The sequence below is a fragment of the Hylaeus anthracinus genome, unplaced genomic scaffold, assembly GCF_026225885.1.
Source record: "Hylaeus anthracinus isolate JK02 unplaced genomic scaffold, UHH_iyHylAnth1.0_haploid 2, whole genome shotgun sequence".
Classification (NCBI taxonomy): domain Eukaryota; kingdom Metazoa; phylum Arthropoda; class Insecta; order Hymenoptera; family Colletidae; genus Hylaeus; species Hylaeus anthracinus.
In genome coordinates this window covers 7,943,579-7,967,746 of record NW_026534838.1, presented here as the reverse complement: position 1 = coordinate 7,967,746, position 24,168 = coordinate 7,943,579, and the positions used below count along the sequence as shown (strand labels likewise).

Sequence of the window (24,168 nt, the reverse complement as noted above, 5' to 3'; positions counted from 1 at the left end):
TGCGAGAAGGGAATTCTGCACATGTGACTGGTATGTGTGACACAATAATGATAATTATCAACTTCGTAATAATCGTTGTTACCATTCAAAGAGCATACACCGCCTTTGTTATGAAACGTGCAGTTTCAATTATTTTCGCTATGAAAATTCACTCCAACTAACAGGAACTTTAGTGGTATACCAAGTGGTGAAATGATAAGTATAATGTTAAATTTCTTTATTCGTATGAAAGGGATAAAAAAAAGAATGAAACAAAGATGCAAAGATGCAAAGAGTCAACTAGAGTGTAGCTATAGTGCTGTTATGGACTTTGGTTGAAATAAATATTTTAAGTCGCTCAACGCTCACATTGATACATCATTGGTCATCCGTGAAATAATTTTGAAAATATTCCTTATGTATTAACTATATATTGGGTTTAATTTTGACAGACGAAAATTTGAAACGATGAGTATGCTTCGTTATCTGTTTGAAAATTCATTATATAAATATACGATATATGTCGAGTATTGTTATTGCATTATCTCGTTTGATTATTCGATCGTAACGAAGAATTTTGTTGTAATCATTTTTCGTATTAGGCGGTACAGAACTAATGCAATCGTGTTAAGCGGTTCTCTCTCGCTCTTGAAACGTTGAGATTCCAGTAGCCGGCGCCGGCAAGGTTGCCGTTCGTGGATCTTTCGTCTTATTTACTCATGCTGTATCTACCTATCACGGACTCCTTTATTGTTACAGGCCTAGGACGGTATACGGCAAACGGCAATCACAGTTATTACGAGCCATCTCGTAAGTAATGCGATTTTGACTCACCAGACATTTTCACTTTCCGACTGATATTCTTATAACGAACAAAAAATGTTTTGAAATTTTTTTTCGAAAACTCTCTTATAGTTCTATCATTTTTCGCATTATTTAGTATAAATATTCGTTATTCGTACAAATTAAAAGATTCACTAAATGAATCTCACAGGGAATTAAATACTACGTAAAAAAGTTCAATGAATTTTTCCCCTGTTTTCGCTCATAAAAGATTTTCGTTCGCGATACACGTAGGATTTTCCAATATCCGAATTGCAATAAACCGTTCACATTTTCGATAGACGCTTTAACTTACGTCTTACGTTATGGGCACCGATACTTACTTGACAACTACAACTTATTGTATTAATTGTTACAGAGAACAATTTATTAAAATTGAATTCTCGCCTCCACCCGCGAGAACGCAACAAGAGAGACGACAGGGGCCGGTAAATAAATATATGTATACAACGCAAAGTTTTTAAAAAAATAAAATAAAATATGGGTAATATTATCAAGTGTATATTACCTTAATTTGTGTTTCCCATATACACCCTAGTCCAGAAGTTCCCCAACTTTTTAGACCCGCGGCTCCCTTAGTATACAGATTACACTGTCCAACAAATTTAAACTTTTTTTTAATTCCGCGATATCCACTACGTGATTCTAATAGGGTTCCTCGTCCTAAATACAAATCTGAAGACATATTCCTTCAGAATTATCTGCTCTTTTGAATGCCTGTATATGAACGCCAAAGTTCAAAAAGTTGCCGACGCGAGTACTTTTCACGAAATACTTTTGTATTTTAATGAAAAGTTATTCACCTAGGTCGAATTTACTATGCATTATAGGTTTCTGCAAACATTTCTGAAGAGAAAACCACCCGCCGCGAATGTTGTAACGTTTTCTAGTTCGTACAGATCTAGAAAATATTAATTTAGAATTAATAAACGAATTCTGTTTGCCGGCGCGCAGGTTTCGCTCGTTTTATATCGGTGAATCAGGCCCGTCGTCATGCGTTCTGCACAATCGTCGCCACGCGCTTTAATCTTTTTTTATTTAAGTTAGTGTTTGGGGGCTAAACTCTGATCTAAAGAGAAATTTGTCAGGTAGCAGTTTTCATTTAAAATTAACAACAAAATATGCAATTGATTGTTAAATAATTCAAGTTAGATTTAAATAAAGTTTGCTCAATACCAAATTAACAAAAGTCGAATAATTGAAGATACAAAAACAGGAAATTAATGATTAAAATTTAAACAGTGGAAAATTGTCTCCGTTTTATTGAGTTCCAGTATAAATGAAATATTAAAAATGAAGAATTACTTATCTGGAACATGTAAATGTAATACAAAAACCGATAGCGCGTGGCGCCGATTAGGCGAATCCCGTAGCGACGGCCTTGACTGACCGAAACATAGCGATCAATGGCTGTGCAGCGGCAAAATACCGTTCAAAACTTTTCTATGGATACGTTTTTTTTATACAAATTTTTGAATTTTTTTTCGATTATTTTTGAGATACCTTCACATTTCAGACCATATATCGTATTAGAAACGTCCGATTGGGTCGCGCCAGTTGCCATATCAAAGGTAATCGAATTTCCAACAAGTGCGTTTCACATTGTTTTCCAATCGGTTCAATAGTTCAAGTGTGACGGGGCCAACACATATGAGAAACCTTCGATTTCTTCGGCTAAATTAGAACACAACGATTTCTTCCATCGCCATGCAAAATTAATAACTGTCAAATTATGTCCAGTTTCTTATTGTTTCTTATTGTTCTTAGATCGCACTTTTACGAAGAAAGCAAGCTTTTGTCGAATAAAATCTATGGGTAAATACCGTAGTTAGGAACAATTGAGTAAAGGTACAAAAATTCCAATTTTACTCTGTTTTTGTATCATTCTCCTATTTATATAGAAAACGTTAATTTAATTCATTTCGATTAGAAATAAATGTTGTATTGCTTAACTAACAATTATTCATAAACAAATTTCGTAATAATATTTTGTTTACATAAAGAAATAAGTGTTTTGCTTCACATTTTTCAATTTTAATATTTTATTCGGCCAGTGAAAATATTTTTTTTTCCAATTCGGCCCGAGGGCAAAAACAGTTGGCTATGCCTAGTCTAAACCATATGGAAAATCGTGTTTAGACTGACGATATAGTAACAACAGAACAGACGACGACAGCGCCGCAACGGAAAGCGCGATAGTGAGGCAGCCATATTGCCATACAAATCATCAAGATTTCACAGCAACGAAGCTCATCAAGTTTTTGGAAGCGAAGAAGCAATATTTTCTCACGATTCTTTTTCTAAAATATTCTCTACATCACTCCGCATGCCACTCTAACGCCCGATTTTGCAACTTCACTCTTGAAACTTTATAAATAATAAAAGTATGGTCTCTTTTTTTCTTATAGAATAAATTTGTTTACAAACATTTTTTCCAAAATCGGGCCTTACAGTGGCATGCGCCAAGGTATAAGGAATATTTTGAAACCAGAATTATTAGAAAATATTGCTTCTTTGCTTCAAAATCCCTGACAAGAATCATGCTAGCCTAATCGTCCTGTCCTCGTCTCTCCTGCAATTGTTGTATCGCTCTCTCTGTCCTTGTCCCAGAGTTTCCTACTTTTCCCGCAACTGTCGCTGAAGTCAACTCGGAGTTTGGCTCTGGATCCTGCGCACCCATAACAGTGTACCGTCGGAGGCAGGAGGGTTGTGTTTTTTGTTTGGTCCTTCGGTCCCGTGGTATCGTGAATTCCGAGAAAAAAAATCGGGAAAAAAACGGTCGACGCAAAATGCGACGAGCGACGCGCGTCCTACCGGTTACGCTCGATAATCGTCGGCGTAAGTGCATCGGAGATCAACGTGAGTTTTAGGTTAAAAACGAGACTCCCGATGTCGGATACATAACAATGCTTGGTGTGAGAAATTCATATGGTGAAAGTCTCTTAGACTTTGCCGCGGGACTGAAACTCCGACGCGAAGGTTGTCGCGATTTCCACGCTCCTCCTCCGTTCTCTTCCTTTTCCTTTTCCTTTTTCTGAGCGAGTTCTCGTCGTGTCTCCGTTTTTCCTCCCCCTTTGCAGTTTTTCAACTGCACTCTGCTGCACTTTTCACACGCATAGTGCTCCCGTGAACGGCCAACAAGAGAAACACACAACAAAGGAGGAAAAAATGCAGAGTCTCGAGTGGCGATGATTCCGTTCGAATTTCGTCCCGTTTGTCTTCGGATAGAGTTTCCCCATCGGAAGATAAACAAACTCGACGACAGAATGGAAACCTAACTGCCACCGTTGCTGCTCTTTCTTCGTTAAAAAGGTGACTTTTTCTTATTATTAGTTTTATGTACAATTATGTCAAATATACATAACAGCATGTCGTACAAATGTCAGTATTGGAAAATATACATGTTAGGTCTTCTAAATACTATATCACGGTACACCGTTATAGAGATATCTCCTGATACATGCCTGGCTTTTGTGCACACGCAGAGCAATGCTTGGTACGGCATGTGCTAGCAGTGTTCCTCCTCGCAGCCAAACATTATTTCATTTCCTGTTCGAGGGGAGACGGTACTGAACGATAATTACCATATTTGTATCGTGCTACACACTTACGCAATCATTTTGTGTTAGTTGTTTTGTATATGAGAACTCTATTCGAGTGTTAATTAAACTATGTTAATTATCGTGTAACGTTTGTGCCTCTTTTTTGAAAAGCTTCCAGCATTTAAGTAAAAGCGATTCTGTGCAATTGTTTTCCTTACTTTTAATTCGGATTTATTATATATTTACAACAAATTAAAACTGACTACTAAATTTTAACGACTTTCTTCCTACAGAGTCGTAGAATAACCAAACATGGCTGAAGATGAGGGGACCGATTGGCTGCAAGAACTGCTGCACGACGTTCAACTTTCCCAGTTTTTCACAAGGATACGGGATGATTTACAAGTCACGAGATTACATCACTTTGATTACGTACAACCGGAAGATTTGGAAAAGATAGGTTTAGGAAAACCAGGTATCAGGCGATTATTAGATGCTGTTAAAAAAAAAAGAAACACGCAATGGAAGAAAAGCTTGATTACGAAAATTAGACCTGGCGGTAGTACGAAAACCAACAAAAGATCGTCGCAACCAGTCGAAAGTTCTACGGTGCTGACATGCCTTATTCAAGATAAGGATGTAACGCTATCAGCTAAACTGGGGGATGGTAGTTTTGGTGTGGTTAGACGGGGAGAATGGACGTCTCCTTCTGGTAGATCGTTACCAGTTGCCGTCAAAGTATTAAAAGCAGATGCTTTGACGCAACCGAGCGTTATAGAAGACTTTGTGTCCGAAGTTCAAGCGATGCACACGTTGGATCATCATAATCTGATCAGGTATGTATGTTAGCGAAAATATAGTCGATGCGACGAGTTTGTGTTACCAGTTGGTTCTTTTATGGACTTTTACAATTATTCTTTACAGATTATACGGTGTGGTATTATCGCAACCAATGATGATGGTGACTGAACTCGCACCTCTCGGGGCCTTGTTAGACTACCTACGAAAACAGTGTGGTCGAATTTCAGTATTAACTCTTTGTAACTATGCTCTGCAAGTTGCCACAGGAATGGCATATTTGGAAGCGAAACGTTTCCTGCACCGTGACTTAGCCTGTAGAAACGTTCTTCTGAGCACGGTAGATAAAGTAAAAATTGGCGATTTTGGCCTAATGAGGGCATTGCCTCAACAGGAAGACTGTTATGTTATGACGGAACACAAGAAGGTGCCGTTTCCCTGGTGCGCACCAGAATCGTTAAAAGCACGTCAATTCAGCCACGCGTCTGATGTTTGGATGTTCGGAGTAACGTTGTGGGAAATGCTTACGTTTGGCGAAGAGCCATGGGTTGGTCTAAACGGGTCCGAAATTCTACGAAAGATCGATAGAGAAGGCGAACGGTTGCATGAACCGGAAGCAACGCCACCAGTCATGTACCAACTAATGTTGCGTTGTTGGGCTCGGGAACCTCCCGAAAGACCGACGTTTGCTTTTCTCCGAACATCCCTTACAGGAATGGTACCGACCGTAATGAAAGCCGTGAATCATTTCGAAGAAACTGACAAAATGAATATCGAACAAGGTGACCAAATAGTTATTTTAGATGGTCGGCCTGAAAATTATTGGTGGAAGGGCCAAAACCAACGAACTTTCCAAATAGGTTTCTTTCCCCGCTGCTTAGTCGATCCCATGAGACGTAAGCAGCCGGAAGACATCAGTAAACCGTTGGAAAATTCCTTTATCCATACCGGTCATGGTGCACCATTTGGAAAAAGTTGGGGCAGCCCTATCTATATAGACGACGTTTATCTGAGAAATCCCATGGAGCCACCCGATGTCGTAGGGGTTGCAACTGCCCCGGACAGCCATCTAAAAAAGAAATTTTTCAGCGGGACACCACGGTCACGGAAGCAATTTAATTATACGAAATTTCAGAATGATATACGAGCTAGCCCGGTAAAATCGACAAATGCATCGGCTGCGAACAGTAGTCAGGAGGGCAGTCTGATAGATTTATCCCCCGAAGAAATGATCAACACGAGTATCGCACAATCGGAGACAGCGTGTCGGCGAGTAGTTAATATTCTCGACGAACCTATCGACGACATGGAACGGCAGCAACAACAAGCCAACTGGCATGATGATGATCCTAGAACGTACGCCAATTTCCCGGGAAACCTTGATCCTCCGTATTCGGATCCCTTCGACACGTCGTCGGTGTTTATGAAGCTCCCCCATTCGCGGTATTACAGTCAGGTCCCGCCTGACGCGAGTACTCGATATTTAAAAACTCAGATATACGGAAGCATGGAAAATCATCATCATCATCAGCAGCAGCAGCAGCAGCAACAGCAACAACAACAACAGCAGCAGCAACAACAACAACAACAACAACAACAACAACAACAAGAACAACAGGATTCTGGTAGCAGTAAAGACATTGCAAATTACTTTACACCAGAGTCCGGATCGGACGTAAATCACTATTCTCTAAATTTGAGTAAAGAAAGTAGAAACGACAGTATTAATTTGAACGTGAACATCGACTCGGAGGATAGCAACAACGCGTACGCTCAAAATCATTACAGTGAAATCGACAAACCTAGTCCCCCCATGACAAGTTGGTCCAATTGGCCAGAGGACCTCCATAACGGCACTCAGGCGTACGTGAATATCTCTAGTCGAAACGTACAGAGTTCTGATGCACCGCCCCCTCCGCCTGTGGCTCCTAACGAGAATCCATCCAAGCCAAAATCAAATCACGATCTTGCTCAATGTCTTAACGAATTGACCATCGATACTCGAAACGTCTCTCCAAAGAAGTTGGATCCTGCCTTCTTGGCTGAATTGGAGAAGCACTTAGGTGAAAAAGAAGCGAGCAAGAACATGAACGCCAACCAAGAGAATCCGAGAACTTCCGATTCGTATTCGTCTGTAAATAAATTGCAAGAGAATACGATACCAGTGTTGAGACCGCCACCTCAATCCGCTAAGCCAAAATCGCCGCAAATCGATCACAGATCCACCAATTTGCCTAGCAAAGTGCAAAATTCCTGGCAGTCAAAGACTACGAATATACAACAACCGCGTATTCATTGTCAACCTGACCAGCGTGTGTTAGAGACGGCGACCGATCAAATGGTGGTTCAAATTTGGCAGCAATCGCAGGCGTCTCATCAGCAGAGTACTTACATCAACGAAAATGTTAACCGAGCTTCTAGCGATACCCAAATGAATCTGAATCTACTGCAAATCGCACCTAGTAATCTCGGTAGTCGGTGCAACGTGTCTAAAACCAACATTAATCACGCGCATAATTCGGCATCATCCGCGGCTGGTCAAGCCGGTAACTTCCAGAGTTCCGTCCTGTCTACCGCGAGCCAAGGGATAACTCAGATACAGAACGATCTCCAACAAGCACATTCGAGCAGTGTCTCATCTAAACCCGCGGCTGTTGTGTTCTCCGAGCAAGTTTATGCAGAGCTAAGGCAAACGGTGCCTAACTTGGACCAGTTGTCACAGAACGAATTCAACACGCTCTATAATAAGACTGTCCAGCAGAATATCCTCAGAAACTATTATGCCGCGAACACGTCAACTGCCTCAGATTCGAGTAATCTAAGTAATAGTCATTATCCAGAGGGGACTGCTGTCGGATCTCAGCAGCAGGCGCGTACAGTTCAAACGAGAAATTTTACAGCGCAGAGTCACCCTTGTGACTTTAGCTCTCACTTGAAACAACCTCCTGTGTATAACCCCCCTCCTCCTCCAGCTTGGAGTCCGATGAAATCTGTTCAGAACTGTTTGGTGCAGAGTCAGTGTCCCGTAATTAAGCCCAATTTAGCGGGCAACGCCAACGGTTCTTCGAATTTACTCCAGCTCGCGCACACAAATGTATCTCAGGAAGGTATAACGATACCGCAACCCACTTCGTTGCGTGGCATACCGCCTCGGATGAACGAAACAATTGTTAATACTCAATTAGCTCCCTCTACGTCGGCATATCCCTCGGGTGTGAGCCCCCCCTTGACTGCCGCGTCTCAGCAGTTGGTCATGTCCCTTAACGATGAATTTCGTGCAAACAAAGTGACGAAGGTACAGAGGGAGGCGAATGATGCGTCGCAGCAGGAGATATTGACTGCGCTGCAGGCAACTGGTTGGGATACTAATCAGGCTGCGAAACAGATCCTAAAGGATAGACAAGCCAAGATAGAATCCCTTGTAAGGTAATTATCGCTTTTTCTTCTTCCTTTCTAGATAATCGAACGATACAAATCTAGCCTTGTAACGGTCATTGTAATAGAATCGAATTTCGTAACCAAACTGGACGTGTTAAATAATGCTGTAATCGGTCGATTATTTTCATTACAGATTGGGCTTGGCAGACAGACAAGAGTGCGAGGGTGCTTTGAAGCAGACTGAATACGACGTAGACTTAGCGGCTTCCTTGTTGCTAGATCAGGTCAGATGAAGGCATATTTAAGCCGAGTATCAGAGTTTTACTGGAAATATTGTAATATAACTGTAACGATAGACATGTAGTTACATATACATATATATATATGTATACGCGTAAACGAGGCTACGAGCTGCGAATATGAACCGACGATGTCTCCATAAAAATATGACATTTTCACTTTTACGAGATCCGAGCATTTTCTTTTCTTTTCTTTTCTTTCTAAACTGTCGAATAACAATCCTTTTTTCTTTTTTTTTTTTTTTTTTTACGAACCAAGTCGGACACGTACAGTGGCAACTTTTATCGCTAGAATAAATCTTTATTTATCTTCAATTTCTTGTTTTAAATTATTTTGGCAAAGGTAGTTTGGTAATTTAAGGAGCACCGTGGTCAAAGGAAACGTTGCATTCCAGAAGAAGGGGCGAATAATCTCGCGAATTTTCGTAGCGGATTTCGTTTCACTCGTTTAAAAAACAAACGATTGCTTTTGGATCAGCGTGTAGCTGCAACATCGATGTGTAAAATTTCGAATGGTGGAGGAGGCGGAGGAGGGGGGGGGTGGGGTGGGGCGTGTGTGTGTGCGCGCGCGCATTGCAAACAAAGTGAAATTTTCAACAGATTGTTCGTATTGTTTTTGTAAAAATTTGCGTATATTAGGTTCTTTCATTGTCAAATGCTTGCTTCTCGGCGAAATTGAAAATGTCGATCGTTCCATCTTACGAAAAGTTTTATGAAGCACTTCTAAATTAATATTGTTTATGCTTAACAGTTTCCAAGTCTGAAAAGTAAGCATTGAACACTTTAAACCGATAATCACGTCTTTCCGATTAACGATATTGCTATACGAAAAGTAATGTTCGTAAACTTACAATTTACACATCATATATATGAATGAAAGGCCAACGATTTGAACATCGAACAATTTGTTCGCGTGTCAAATAGCGATATATTTTTGTCTAATAAAGAGAGCCTGATATGCTTACGCTTTGCGTCTATAATTACTGTGTGTGGCAAGGTTGGACTTGCGTGACCGGAAGTGAATTGGATCATCGAGAATCCTTTACAAAAGCGAAAAAAATGTTCTGGTTGCGAATCGATCGTCTCCTATGTATATTCATGACAGTATTTCTGTGAAAGTACTCGTAAAAGTCAGATATCACCGACTGATTAATTTTTAGACATCGTCCACCGTTTCATGTTTCACGAACGAACTTTACGAGGAAAGTGTAAGAGGAGTGTGTCTAGTCCATCGTTAAAATTAAATTACCACCTACCGTATACTCTAAAATAAAAATTTCCGAAAAATCAGCACGGAATGTGAGTTTAATCTTCGATGCAAGATCTTCAGGTTCTGGCAAAGAATAGGAGCATCCATGTTTCCCAAAGAATAGAGGCAGAAATATGTTGTTAGTTTCGAAATGTTCCAAGCTACATCGACCAACACTTTTCGACCTGATTAATGAAATCGAATCTGACGATGAAAACGTAAAATTAACGTGTAACAAAAGGGCATAGCAAACAGCAGAAAATTGCGTTGCGAAAAAAAATATAGGATTTGTAACTGTGATAAGCGTTACTTTACTAAAGGCTCTAGGCAATACTGTTCAGAGACAGAGACGCAACTCTCCTTTCCTTTCCTCTCCTCTTCTGCTCTCTGTTGTCCTTTTTAGGGATAGCCCGTGTAGACTGTATTTGCGTAATATAAGGAGTGTACATAAACGTTTAGCGATCGAGTCAAGTTGTAATTGGAGTGGAGCGCGAGTGCTCTGGGGCTGTTTGTTTCGTCTGACTTTCACGTACCAAGTGTCTTCTCGCGAGATCGAGTTGAACCGTGTCACGCAGAAAGGAAAGAATCCTTAGAAAGCCGAAGAAAATGTCGAATTTAGTGTCGGGATAAATATGAAATTGAAATTGAACGCTATTGTTTAGAGAGAAGCAGATCTGAAAACTCGAGATCGAAAGCTAATTGAATTTAGAATCTATTATTATTATAATATAATAATAAGAGATAATTTATAGAATTATAATTATAATTATAGTTCAATATTAATTTTATACTTAGAGCTAAATACCAAGTCTCTTTCTAATATCGTACGATACGAGATCGTTACGCACAGAGTTGTTTCAATTTCGGATTCTTTCGTAAAGTAAGTCTCTTTTAGATTGTATTATAAAGTTGTGCTCCAAGTTTCTTATTAACTTTAATGTAATTGTTTGTTCAAGTTGTGGTGTTGATTCGAAAGATTGCTTTCTGTACTATATCGTCCAATCGTAAAATGCAAATAGAAAACGCTGTAATTGTTAAGCTAGAACCAGTACCCTATTTTTTAACGCATGACTAAAGACGCTATTTTTTTAAACAACTGTTTCGAGCAAGTAACAGCGAGCAAAAATACAAAAGAAATATATTTTGTATTAGATTCGGCACTGATAGCGTTTTCAGTTTCCATTTCACGTAATTTTCTTGCTTAAAATCGATTTTTTGTTACTTGGATAAACCAGAAAACAATTAACCCGCTTCAACGTGGATAAAAAGCGGGCATACAACTCCATTGCAAAACACGTTTTTCTGGCAAGAAAAGCGGAAAGTTAAGTTTAGGTGAGATAGTCTGCGCTCCGATACCGTGTAACAAGCAAAACGAAGCGAACGAAACTCTGTTCACTGCGATCGGCTCTCTAACTTTAGTGCTAATTTATTCGCTGGAAGTCAGAGTAATTGATTTCCTAACAGTTTTTCCTTACGTTCCGAGACACGTATCGGGACGTTAGCGTCGCGACAGAGCGTACAATATAACTTAGTTGTTACCATTGGCGTCGTGGACCGAGGAATTGTTCGATATTCACAAATAAAACAAGCGTAAAGTACCTAACTCTGGTGACTTTTGTTTATTTCCCTGTCATTCGAAACTCTAATGATATGTGCGACCATTTTTGTTGATCACCCGTTTGAGACTGATGGCACGGGTTTCTTCAACGAGAATTGTTGGCCAGTTATGTTGATTCGCTGCGAACAGTACCATATTTCTTGCACAAATGCTCTGCCAGCACAATTTAATTGACTTGGCCGCGGTATTATCTGGTCTGGTAAAGTCTAACTACGACAGTTTACGTCAAGCGTTCGATATAATTAAACGAAATCGAGTTAAACGATCGTTTCTTTGAAAGGCCAATGAAAGTTGGTTGCGTAATGGTCCGCTGCGCATGAGACTTTGAGAATTTAAACAAAGTAACGAACGGATACAAGAATGTCACATTGACGGTTCTTTCGTCATAGACATTTAGAAAAAGTAACGCGAATTGTTTCGATGAATTTCGTAATCGAACAAATCTAAATCAGTCAATCTATGAAAGAACGCTATTCTTTTCAAAGGAGGAAAATTATGTAGGGTAGCTAACGATAAGATGTACTACCTAAAGTGGATGCTACTTGAAACAGGTTGCTTATGATTTGACACGTGCAGAGTGCAGTACCATAGTGTATATGTATAAACTCTAGTTTTAGCGGAAGGTGGGGCTAACGATGACGACGACGACGACGACGACAACGACGACAACGACGACGACGACGACTACGACGACGACGACGACGTGAAAGTCTTTGTTTTCGCTTGTATTTGAAGAGATCGGCACACCGTCTACCTGGTTGGTAGTAGGAGAGGAAAACAGTGAACCGTCGCTCGTGGTACCTGGAACGATTACAGAAGCAGAATTGTGCTCGCGGCGCGCACAATGAGTCGCTTCTACCAACCGGAAGTTGACAAGTGCGCTCGAAAAAGTATTGAAACTCGACAAATTTAGAGATTGTGGGGAGACATTGTTCGGTGGTGGTTTCGTGTGTGAAATATTTGAAAAAGGTGTTTCTAGCCAACGACAAACCAAACTATCTGTTCTTTGTTTTTAAATGGATTAGTCGTTTCTCCTCTAAATTAAGATATCGTTAACCAAGTGTTCAATTATATTCAGTAACATGTAGACTCTAACAGTATTTTTATAGTTTGCACTATGTACTAGATATGTATAGATATTCGATAAGATTCGATTGTTTCAGAACGTTTGACCGTGTTCGAGTCTTGATCGGTTAAAATATTTCGATTATTCAGATAATCTTAAATAACTCTATCGAATGGTTTGTTGAGCCGAGAGAAAGAGAAGAGCAGTTTTAGTTTTTAGCGATTCAAAAACAAGATAATATAGGTGTTAAAATAACAAAAAAGGTTTTCACTATTTCGGCGAGCGAAAGAACTGCGCCATGAAAATGCCAGCTGCAGAATCCTCGATATATTGGGACTCGATGGGTTCCCAACGCTCGACTTCCGGTGGCAGCTCCGGAGACGCTTGCAGCTCCGGAAGTGCCAGCCGTCACTATGTCGATCCGTGGGACTTGGAGAACTATGCGTACCTACGTCGACATAGCGTCGCTGGGCTTACGCAACAGGCGTCCCGACACCATCGACGACCAGCGCACCGATTGTCGCGAGAAGCACGTGCTCACTCGGATTATTGGTAAGCGATTCGTAAGAACTATCAACTTTTTTCTGCTAAAGAGTACACTAGCTAAACAATGCATCGACAACGTTAGCTTTCTTTACAATGTTAACAATTTTCGATTAGCGGTGCTTCGTTTGTTCTTCTTCTCCTTCTTTTTTTTTTTTCTTTTGCTGTCTCTATTATCCGAATCATATACGCCCAGCCCTACAGTTTATTTTGATACAAACGAGATTGTATTGTCTGTAAGGAGATAGTGGCTGGAGGATTTATTTGTTTCTATTGTTGTTATAAATAAATTTGGAATTTGTATTCTTTCGCTGAATAAAATTTGCTCAACTGTTGAGGCGAGCAAATGTAGCGAGCACTGGTTGTCGATCTCACAATCGGTTTACCGTCATTCCCGTTCATTTTGCCTGGAATTGAACGCAACACTGCATCGCACATGGTATGTATTCCCTGTGTTTTTTTTCTTTGCCTTTCACTGGCAATTCGATCCGAATCATCGATTTAAACACGCTGCTAGGGGGTTCATTGCACCGCGTCGGCGTCGGATCGCTGTTGGATGTCTATTACGATTAAAGGAAGTGTCTCTTTCCGGTAATTAAATTCCTGTGCGATTGTGTCCCATTGGATGGCTGCGTTGCGTTGTGTGACATGTTACGGAAATTAACATCTATTAAAGATACCTTTCACAATTATTGTCGTGTTGGCGATCCCATTTAACGAATAATCAAACGAGCAAGCATTTCTTTGTCTTGTATTTGTTATTCGACATTTTTATCTAGCTAACAATAACAACTATCTATGTAGTTAACTTAACACTTGCGAACACAACGCGGCCTACTTTGCACCCACCGATACCATATTTCTCGAGCAGATCGCAATCCATGAAAAATATATTGGATTTAACAGACTGTGAACGAAACAAAGAAAATACCGTGCTAGCAAACAATGCGGCCTTTTTTATGTAACATCATCGAGATAGATTATCAGCATTTACGGTAAGAAAGTATTATAGTTAGTTATCGATGTAGATGAAATCCTACTTCTCTTTTAGACGAAAGTTTAATTCGTAAATTAATCGAAAATGTTCCGAGTTTTACGTTTTACATTTAGATGAAATAGTTTAACGTTAAACGGTTAAACGATTCAACGATTCAACGATTCAACGATTCAACGATTCAACAGGATGGTGGCATCCGTTACAGGTATTCATCCTCGGCGAGAGAACCGGGCTACGCCGCACCCGCTTTCGTGGAAGAATTGTATTGTAGACCACCTAGGCCAGCGAACAATAGTTGCCACTATCGCCAACCGATCTATGAGGACGAGGTACCTGATTACGTCGCCCCGTTTCCGGTCTACGCACCTCTCTCTGGTAAGATTAATTGCTTTTTCTTTGTATAGATTCGCCGCGCAGCGCGGTATACGTCGAATCGAGGCGAGGTCTTTATTAACAGCCAATTAGATGGAAATTATATCAGGACTTGTGAAAATTTAGCCCCTGTGATATACGCGAATATATGTATAAATAAAATATAAATAACTTGAGGACGCCAAGGATATCCGTATCTCTTTTACTCGTTCCAAATGATGTACAAGACTGTCCTAGAGCGGTAAAAGCGATTAAAAGGTTAAATGGTCGAGTGTATGAACAAAAACGATGAGCTGTCGAGCCGAACGCTGTCGATAGGGTGATCCAATAGATTGTGTTTGTTATCGTTTGACGATATACGTTTAATACATTTTACATTAATACACATTAATACATTTTATTACACCGTATCTTCAGTTTACGGGTCAAGCAAAAGAATCCGTACTTTTTCTCTTTAGTATATGTAGATTGGCACTCGTAAACAATTTGTTCATATTCCTTGAGAGTGAATTTTGATTAACACGAGTGAGAGCAGCATATAAGGGAAACAAAATATTCCAGGACAATTTAGAAGCGAAATTATGACGATATTAAGGCGCTTGTCAATTATTTTCTCTACAAGGTACGACTACGAAACTCTGCTCGTCATTTGCAATTGAAATCACGACGAAACTGCACGACGGAACTGCAAACTCATTGAAATGAAAGATGTTCGAGAAAAGAAGGTATTATCATTCCTGTGGTCATAAGTCTAGGCACGATTCGACAACCATAAGAGAAAGCGGAGACGCTCGAAAGCCGCTGAAAATAATAATTACGCGTCGAATGTCAAATAGCGCGATGCATATAAGCGTCCTCGCGATATAAGTGCAGAAGCATGATTCGTCGCGGCCGGGGCCGCGCGCCGATAGAGACTTTCTAGGGCACGATAGAAATCAGTCGCGTTATTGCAACGCGTGACAAACCAGCTATTCGTGACAACCATTTCCAACGTAGATATTCCGCGAATTTTTTGCGACAGTTACAGTTCTCTTGGAAATTAAACAACTGTCCATTTCCTGAAAGTTTAAACGGATGTTTGATCGAAACCTGTTACCGATGCTCGGGATTCAGTCGGGATGAACATTAGATGAGACGTACATATGTAGGTATTATTACATTTGGGTTAATTTGATATACATATGTATAACGAGATATGGTACATGATACAGTACATAGAATAGACACGTGAAAAATTGTTTTTCAAATCTCTCGAATGTTCCCAAACACTAAATTCCAGCGAGTGTTTCTATCGAGGAATTTCCTTGTCCTCGTTTCATATTGTAATCACGACCTATCCAAGGTTTACGACGCGAAGGAAAAGGAATCGCGAGGCGAGGGCGTGGGTGGGCGTCCAATCTACATACTAACCGATTAAAGTCAACACTGTTAACACAGAATGGCCTCGACTGTGCTAGAGAATTACTCGGCCAAACACCCTGTATTTCTCTGCAAACTAATGAACCAGAGTATTCGATTAATTACGAGAAAGCAAACCTTCTGGTTGATCGTAAACCTATCTACTCTCCCGGTGAAATTTACATACGTAACTCTATCGTTGTTATTAGCCATACCAGTTGGAAATCTTGACGATTCACATTTCGACGTCTACGTCTTTAACCAATCGACGAATAATTTCTGTTTCTTTTTCTGCTGGTTATTAAATGTGTACTTGACGACAAATGTTTGACTACTATCTGTACGCGTACATGTTGTTGATGTTTCAGAATTAAGACAGAGTTCCGGGAACCATAAACGATTCAGACACAGAAGTAAATCCACATCGATGGAGAGTTACAGGTATATTACCTACAGGACAAATTTCTCCCAACTTGAAATGCATTTATTATTGACATGTTTTTCTTAAGGTCCGAATTCGTCGACCTTTGCGTACCGCCGGGCTCGGTGGATACCGTCGATTTAGGTAAATTTTCATTTCGGCTAAAATATTGTACTTGGCGAAAAAATTGGTGCCTGCTAATTTTCATATACACGATTAACTATCCACAGACGTTCTACGACAATCGTCTCGGTCGGAGAATCGTTCGATGGGAACCAATGCAGAAAAAGAAAAATACACGGTACAGATAGTTCCACCGCCACATCTCGACCTGAACACGTACGGACACCTCAAGATCGATTACACCAACAGTTGGAACTCGTTGAACCGCAAGATTACTAAATAATCTTATCATTTTCCATCGTTTCTCGTCTCGATTAACTAAATGGTACACCGCGGAATGGTAAAAATAAAAGCTCTTTCTTGTTTTCTTAGCTACCCATGGATACTTAATTTAACGACATCGTCGATTACTTATGTAACATACATGTGTATGTACCTATATGTAGATTCTACTTAAGAACATTGGCATGAAACCAAAAACTATTGCTAGTTTAGTTAGTCGACAAACGAAAATTACAAGTTAATTTTATAAGAAAATTAAATTGTTCTTATTTGCTGACCTTACGTAAAGTACATATTTTAAACGATATTAATCGCAGTGTCGTTATCTTCGTGAAATAACTTTCTTTTCTTGTTTCTTGTACCATTTTTAACGATTTCTTCCTCGATATCCATGGAGGTGCTGTTACTCTTTTCTATGTCCAACTCTGGCCACCTTAGCGATTCGTTGTTCGATATTGTGATTTAGTATTTTAATTAATAATCCTTTTTATATATATATATATAAATGAAATAGAAAGATTGTACCTGAAACACGTTGTACTCTTGTTGCTTTTATTCGAGTCCTTTGTTTGTCCTCTCTTTTTATTTTGAACCTGTATGATACACAAATCGCACAATATTTTACGAGATGGAACATTGAATGATTAGCCGTCGTATTCTATGGAATTGTTAATGTTAATAAAAAGGTTAAAGGTTACGGAAACGGCATTCTGCTTGGCGTTCATTAGCAACACTTTGTATTTCTGAATCTCGTCAGAGTGTCGGTGATTCAGCGAGGCAACATCTTCCCTGTATTTCTCTTGTTGAAGCAGCAATTGACCTTTCAGAACTTCGACCTCGTCCTGTAGTCTGACAGCTATGTTAGAAACGATACCGCAGAATAAATACATAGTACAATAAATAAGATAAAATCACTGGTAAGGAGTGGACTGAAAACCTAATTGTAATAACTAATAATAGATAATACTTTGTTCGTAGTCGCCATTACGGTCAGCGACGATCAGACGCAAGTGGTTGCACTGTTCCTTCAAGTCTTGGACCGTTTTACGAAGAGTCGCGTTCTCTGTTTGCATTTCTTCCGCTATTAACTTGTATCGATTCTCGAGAAGCAGACATACTTTCGATAGTCTTTCCAAATTCCCTTTCATTCTTTCTAACCGCTCGTTTTCCATCTTCAGTGTTTCCTCTTGAGAGTCGCAGTAAGTTTTTAAAGCCACGTATGCCTATCGATTACTTGGATATTAAAAACATTGTTCTTTTCTCGAGTAACGTTTTTTCTTTCGCTATCTATTAAATAAAAAGAAAAGAGAATCTGTCGTACATCTCGAACTCGAGTGAATTCGTCTAAAATTTCTTGATGCTCGGGTCTCGTGTACTTGTCGTCCTTCATCTTGAATTTGTCCATACTCGGGGAAACTAACTCTCTTTGAACAGAGTGGTTGAACGCAGTGAGTAACTAATTAACGAATTGGTACTGCTTGCCGCGTTATACGGTTTTTCAAATGAGATTTCGTTGCGTCGAGACGAAGGGTTTTGTTGGAATGATAAGTGAAAAAGGCTTACGCTTAGATGCGACGCGAACCTTGAGTGAAGTTCGAGTCTGACAATGAGCGTGAAAGGCTCGTTTGCAAAGTACCAAGTGTTGATTACGGTTGTATTTCGATGCGTTTTGTGACAGACTTTCGGGATTGTTAGATTACAGTACCTCAGGATTGCTAGATTTACAATAAAACGTAGCTACTGCTGCGGAGGCCCTGAGGGTGGATTCTATGCGTACGTGGTGTTGCACGAATATCCCATTTCAAAACGATTCAATGTTTAACTTGAATACTGAATTGTCCATAAAATTCAAATGCTAGTTTAACTTTTCCAAATGATACAATTAATTATTCGTCAATTGAAGAAACAAGAAAATGAAAAAACAGTCAAGAGCGGAATGAATGAGAAATATTGTATTTGCCAAAAATCCATGAGAAGTTGTCCGTGAAACGTATTACAATTGTGCGAACATTTTGTTTTCCTCCGACTTGTATCTATATGTATGTATTTTCTCTGGTTGGTTGTCCGAGAAAAATGACAGGAATTCACTACCGGTTGAAAATGCCCGATGCAATCTAAATCCATCATTACCATCACCGTCGCGTTCGACAACGAGAACAACAAGAACAACAAGAACAACAAGAACGTCGATGAATCGATGGAAGAGTCCATTTTCGAGCAAATATGCGACACGATATTCGTTCTGATCCCCGAAGGTATCCATCGAACCTGAAAATCAGTTTAGTCGAAATACTCGTAAACATAAAATATAGCGAAAATTTATATCGCGTTAATCGACGCAACGAGCTATCGAATAAGCACACGCTTTTTCGAGAAGGGACCATAAATAAGATGTTGTAAAATATAAAAATGATGAGTAACGCGAGCGTAATTCAATGGTGATGACAACAAGTTTTAAAAGGGGTTAGGCATTTACAGTTGGATAGTCGACAAGGAACGAGACAATTTTATAAATTTCTTTTAGTCGCGGTATTAATTTTCTTTTCGATTCCCTTTAGACTGATCCAAAGAATTGTTAAATCTAATCGAAACTATCTGTGCACATATTGTCAGTTAAACACTTGTCAGTTGGCAGTTATCAGCTCGAACCTGTACAAACATATAATGCACGTTTTATTAAACTGACTATATAGATGCGTACTTACGATGAGCTTCTATGATAGTGCCGCGATTGAAGCAGTTGTTTCTAACCTGGAGTCAGCTAGGCACGGAAGACAGATCGCAGTTGGACGATAAAGTAGCCAACTGGTGTTGCCCTAATAGACGACAGCTTTACAAACCTCTACAGGAAGCTCTGGTTCGTTGGGAGACGGTGCAGGACACCCAAGGTGGCTATGCAAACTTATTTGTCAGCCACGTTCAACTAAGAAATAAATAATTAGCTCACTCTGAATATAAAATGTAAAACGTTAACGACCCAAAAATCTCGCTAAAACCAGAACCTTGACATTAAAAAAGTAATTTTCTGATCGTAATGTTCTTTCATTTGAAAACAATTGATACTTTCAATCGAAAAGTTTACAAGTATCTGTTTAGGTGTGAAATCGATTATTAATCGACTCTTGACAGGTGCTCCTGGCTGCGAACCTGGTATGGTATCGTTTTCATGCGACCCGCAACTGGAAGAGGAGCTCGTCAGCGTCATTTGCAGCCTGGAATTATTGTTCGTCAAGACTCGTAGAGGCAAAGAGTTCGACTACGAGGACTACGAGTTGGGCCTTTCCCGTTGCACGGACATCGCGAGACAAGTGTCCTTGAATTTAAATTGCGAGAGCAACCTGCGTTCCATTCTCAGCCCGAAAGAGAAAACGCCCCATTCGGTTCACAGTTGCGGTTACATCGTGGACCTGAAGCTGAAGAGATCCGATGACGAGCTTGGTGGATACTTGACCAATTAGATATCAAAAACTTTTCGTTTATAATTTATCTGCGTGAAATCCTGAAATGTATAAAATACTAATGTAAGCTCGAGTAACATTTGAAAATTGATACCATTCGTAAGCAGTGGTGAAGATGACTTCCGGTGCTCGCGGCGTATGTTGAAACGGTCGTGTCGTGTCGTGTCGTGTCGTGTCGATGAACGCTCGTCGATTTATCATGGTCACCGAACGCTTCTACGTTGTTAGTGACATAAAATATTTTATTAATCATCAGTTATAGGGTCAAGGTGTACGAGCATACATTCAACTTATACAGTCGATCGTTACGAGAAACTAAAAACAAATACAAAGGAAAGGTCCGAATCGCAATGTCGACTCCGTGTACTCGAAGGGCGTCTCGCTAATAGGAGAACGTACCATACATTTCACGCTCTACCAGGGGACGCGTCCTTTGTCGTTCGAGATCCGTGGCTCTTTAAACCATTGGTATTATTATATTACACGGCAATTATTCCAGGACGAGCACACTGCCCTTTTACGGGAGAAGGGTAGAGATAATACATACTATATGTATACGTACGCGTGTACACATATGTAACGAACCTCGCATACGAGCAAACAACACCTTACAATCTCGCCTCGCCTCGCCTCGCTTCTTTCATCCTTCGTTCAGCTAATTTTGTGCAGCTCGGTAACAACTCGCGATTAGAACGTGTTACCAATCCACGACAACGTTTAACAAGCAGTTTAACGACCATTGCAAGTCTCGAATTACATCCGATTCTAGCAGAGCGGAGCAGCCTTTGAAACGACCGGGAAGAAACGCTTCCTGGAACGTGGTCCGAGTACCATCGGTGATTTAATTGTACCAATAGAAATGGCTCGAAATACATGGTTCAGCAGGAAAGCTCTACAAGAGCTCCGATTTGGTTAGGTAGCCCTACGGATTGGTAAAATTTTATTCGAATAATAAATAACGAATAAGACACGAAAAATATAGGTACAATTCGTACAAGTCGTGAGGTTTCTTCGATCGAATTTCAACATTTTCATTCGTTGATTGTGTGCTACGAGTATCAAATAAAATACTCTTAACGAGCAAACATTTTGCTTTTTCTTTTATTCGTCATTAGACATGTCTATCCAAGTAAAAATTTTGTCCAATTCAGGTAGGTCCACCCGCTATCGAACAGAAACTGAAAACTTTTTTTCGTAAAATTTCCTTTCGAAATGTTCCCCGAACTTGGTATCGAAGACGCTCGGTTCGTCACGGTTTTCTTCACAGAAGAAATTACTATACAATTCCGTGCCACTCGTCGGTCAATAAAATATTGGTCAGGTCTGCTGCGTTCCACGGAAATGGATGCCATCCGCGCATCCAAACATCTCTCTCCAAACATCGTGAAAACGCTCCTCGATCCACATACTCGGACGACCCAACACCGCCGTTAACCCCTTGACGCATGAATCGTACGTGGTGAATTCAAACGATTAAACTTTATTAAACTTGTGTCAAGAGTCGCTTAGTAAGTAGAAATGCTTCGCGAAGATATCCAAGTTGTTTACTTTATACGGACAACTAATCGAAAAATCGGCATTTAAATTGTTCCGAGATTAACATTTTCTTTCCAATGTTCGTCAACGTGTTTAATTTCAATTTTCTCAAAGGTGAAAACTATTGGAAACTATCGAAAACCTACTACTGGTATTAATATCAACTAACATATTATTTAGTAAGAAGGAACAGATACGCTTCCCTCGGATATGGCATATTTATCTATCAAAAGAGCAACAACAACAAATCCATTCATGCTATTTGTGATTAACTAACTATTAGTAACAGTATACTGTTAGCCTCGAGGGGTTAAGAGGATAGGAGCTCGATTGTCGCACGGATCCTTCCGCGGTACAGGGACACGAAACCGGAAACGAAATGGCGACGTGTCGACGGATTAACCAATTGATCGGCCGAGTGAGCAGCTTGCACTATAATTTTCTTCGCGCATACGCGAATATTTTGAGACTTGGACGGGCTACAACGCGCGTCAACGATATACATATGTATATGTAGAATCCGATTCTCCTGTTGGAATCTTATTACGGCCCTATCGCTTCCTCTTTGATCCAAAGGAACAGATTACCTTTGTCCACGTTCGAGTTGCGTACATGCGATGCATACAGCGATTCGTCAGGACCCGAACGAGTGACAAGTTTCTGGGCCCTGGTTCTCTTTGGATCAAACGGAATCACAGACCTTTTCCTGTTACTTTCGTAGAATTCTCTCATCTATAATGTTGCATGGTTCGCGTGCCACGATGAATCTTCACATTAAGGAGCCATACATGTATAATTAAAATGTATAATCTATATACATATATGTCTCCTCGATATGTCTTTGTTCGTTTCGTTTGCGGTACGCAAAGTCACACACGACACGCTTCTAGTATGTCCACGCGTCTCTTTTCATGCGTTTAAATGATAGCCTACTTAACGCTAGATTTAATATTAATCAATAGTAATAGCATTCAATGTCAACCGATATTACATGTTATATACATATACATATATGTATATATATCACATGTAATATACAATGTGTGTGTGTGTGTGTGTGTGTGTGTGTGTGTGTGTTTTTGGACACCCATTAATAGACGTTACATCGCGCTGTCTAATGATTGCGAGCGTTTATTGCTTAGAGTCTACACCCTGATTGACCTTTTGTTATTTATTTTTATTTTTATTATTTTTATTTTTTTAGACTTATCGTAGAGACGGTGCCGGTTTCGGGTAAGAAGATCACGTGGAACGTCGATCGCGTATCCGATAAATCGGTTTCTTTCTCGAGTAACATAACATCTATTAACGAGGTTCCAAGACTACGGACGCTGACGATGGATCTCTCGGTATACGAGTGAACGCACCTGAGCAACGCGTTGATCAGTCATCGATGCAACCTCTACAACCCTCTACAACCCAAAAGGCGTGGTCCCAAAGTGAATTCTGACCTGTGCGCTGAACTGCGTTGCGTTGCGTTGCGTTGCGTTGCGACTCTGTGTGTATTTAATTGCCCTTTTTCGTCTTCTCGGTGAGTCAGCCCAGAGCAAGTTTCTTTCCGGTTAAATCATCGTTATAATTCACCTTTGATATCCGGTAACGAGTACAAGGGAGCAAAACGAATCCGGAGATTACGCTAGATTCAGTCCGATAAATAAAACTAACGTTAACGAGTGAGAGTAGAAACATATTTTCCTCATATAGATAACAGAGAGTAAAAATATAGACACGCGATTAAGGGATTACGGCATCTTGGTGATATCGAGAGGGAAAAGATTATCGCCAATTTGTTATAATATTATCGTAAGCCCGATTTCATTTAAACTAATTGTATTCTTTTCGCGCTACCTCTGACAAATAACGACAGAGAACTTGGGCTTGCGCTACCATCCCTCTTCTCGATCTGTAAATAGATCACGGACACTCGTGCCAAGTTTCAAGAGACTTTGGATGTCATCCGCGGTTTGGTACTAGTCGCGAATTACGCAAGGTTCTTATCGCATCGTTTGGGCACTCGAGGATCGAGACACTCGACGTTTCGCTCTGGCCGAGTACATAAAAATACATTACCGAATCACGACTGAAACGCGACGCATCCAACATCGTTCGTGCGATCAAATCACAAAGGATACAAAGGATACACGCCGATGGGCTTCGTCAAATCCCGTACCGTCGCTTCTACGTATATTTGCGTATACTTCCACGAGATTTTCGCAATTTGTGTGTGTGTGTGTGTGTGTGTGTGTGTGTGTGTGTGTGTGTGTGT

General features: G+C 40.1%; 5 protein-coding genes across 7 annotated transcripts in view; 3 read left to right on the top strand and 2 right to left on the bottom strand.

The window, feature by feature from the left end:
* The first annotated feature begins 3,503 nt into the window (after nucleotides 1–3,503).
* Nucleotides 3,504–8,925, top strand: LOC128892851 (uncharacterized). Its single transcript, XM_054153438.1, has 4 exons — nucleotides 3,504–4,134; nucleotides 4,658–5,200; nucleotides 5,289–8,588; nucleotides 8,734–8,925. The coding sequence occupies exons 2-4, from the start codon at nucleotides 4,677–4,679 to the stop codon at nucleotides 8,831–8,833; spliced, it is 3,924 nt and encodes a 1,307-aa protein (XP_054009413.1). The 5' UTR covers nucleotides 3,504–4,134; nucleotides 4,658–4,676; the 3' UTR covers nucleotides 8,834–8,925.
* A 3,499-nt stretch (nucleotides 8,926–12,424) lies between these two features.
* On the top strand, nucleotides 12,425–17,363 carry LOC128892861 (uncharacterized). Its single transcript, XM_054153472.1, has 5 exons — nucleotides 12,425–13,324; nucleotides 14,518–14,687; nucleotides 16,451–16,523; nucleotides 16,592–16,647; nucleotides 16,734–17,363. Exons 1-5 carry the CDS (start codon nucleotides 13,071–13,073, stop codon nucleotides 16,907–16,909), a joined length of 729 nt encoding a protein of 242 aa, XP_054009447.1. The 5' UTR covers nucleotides 12,425–13,070; the 3' UTR covers nucleotides 16,910–17,363.
* LOC128892863 (uncharacterized) lies at nucleotides 16,960–18,354 on the bottom strand. Its single transcript, XM_054153476.1, has 6 exons — nucleotides 18,230–18,354; nucleotides 17,876–18,131; nucleotides 17,607–17,764; nucleotides 17,434–17,501; nucleotides 17,187–17,341; nucleotides 16,960–17,075 (listed from the first exon to the last, which is right to left on the bottom strand). Exons 1-5 carry the CDS (start codon nucleotides 18,311–18,313, stop codon nucleotides 17,206–17,208), a joined length of 702 nt encoding a protein of 233 aa, XP_054009451.1. The 5' UTR covers nucleotides 18,314–18,354; the 3' UTR covers nucleotides 16,960–17,075; nucleotides 17,187–17,205.
* Nucleotides 18,355–19,624: 1,270 nt separating this feature from the next.
* Nucleotides 19,625–21,680, top strand: LOC128892865 (uncharacterized). The gene is made up of 2 exons (XM_054153477.1): nucleotides 19,625–19,796; nucleotides 20,038–21,680. The coding sequence occupies exons 1-2, from the start codon at nucleotides 19,625–19,627 to the stop codon at nucleotides 20,364–20,366; spliced, it is 501 nt and encodes a 166-aa protein (XP_054009452.1). The 3' UTR covers nucleotides 20,367–21,680.
* Nucleotides 21,681–24,161: 2,481 nt separating this feature from the next.
* LOC128892862 (tumor protein p53-inducible nuclear protein 2) overlaps nucleotides 24,162–24,168 on the bottom strand; it is a 9,000-nt gene continuing 8,993 nt past the window's right edge. For all 3 annotated transcript variants that reach the window (XM_054153473.1, XM_054153475.1, XM_054153474.1), the window contains exon 4: nucleotides 24,162–24,168. This exon is cut by the window's right edge and continues 414 nt beyond it. The gene's annotated coding sequence lies outside the window, so the exon portion shown is untranslated.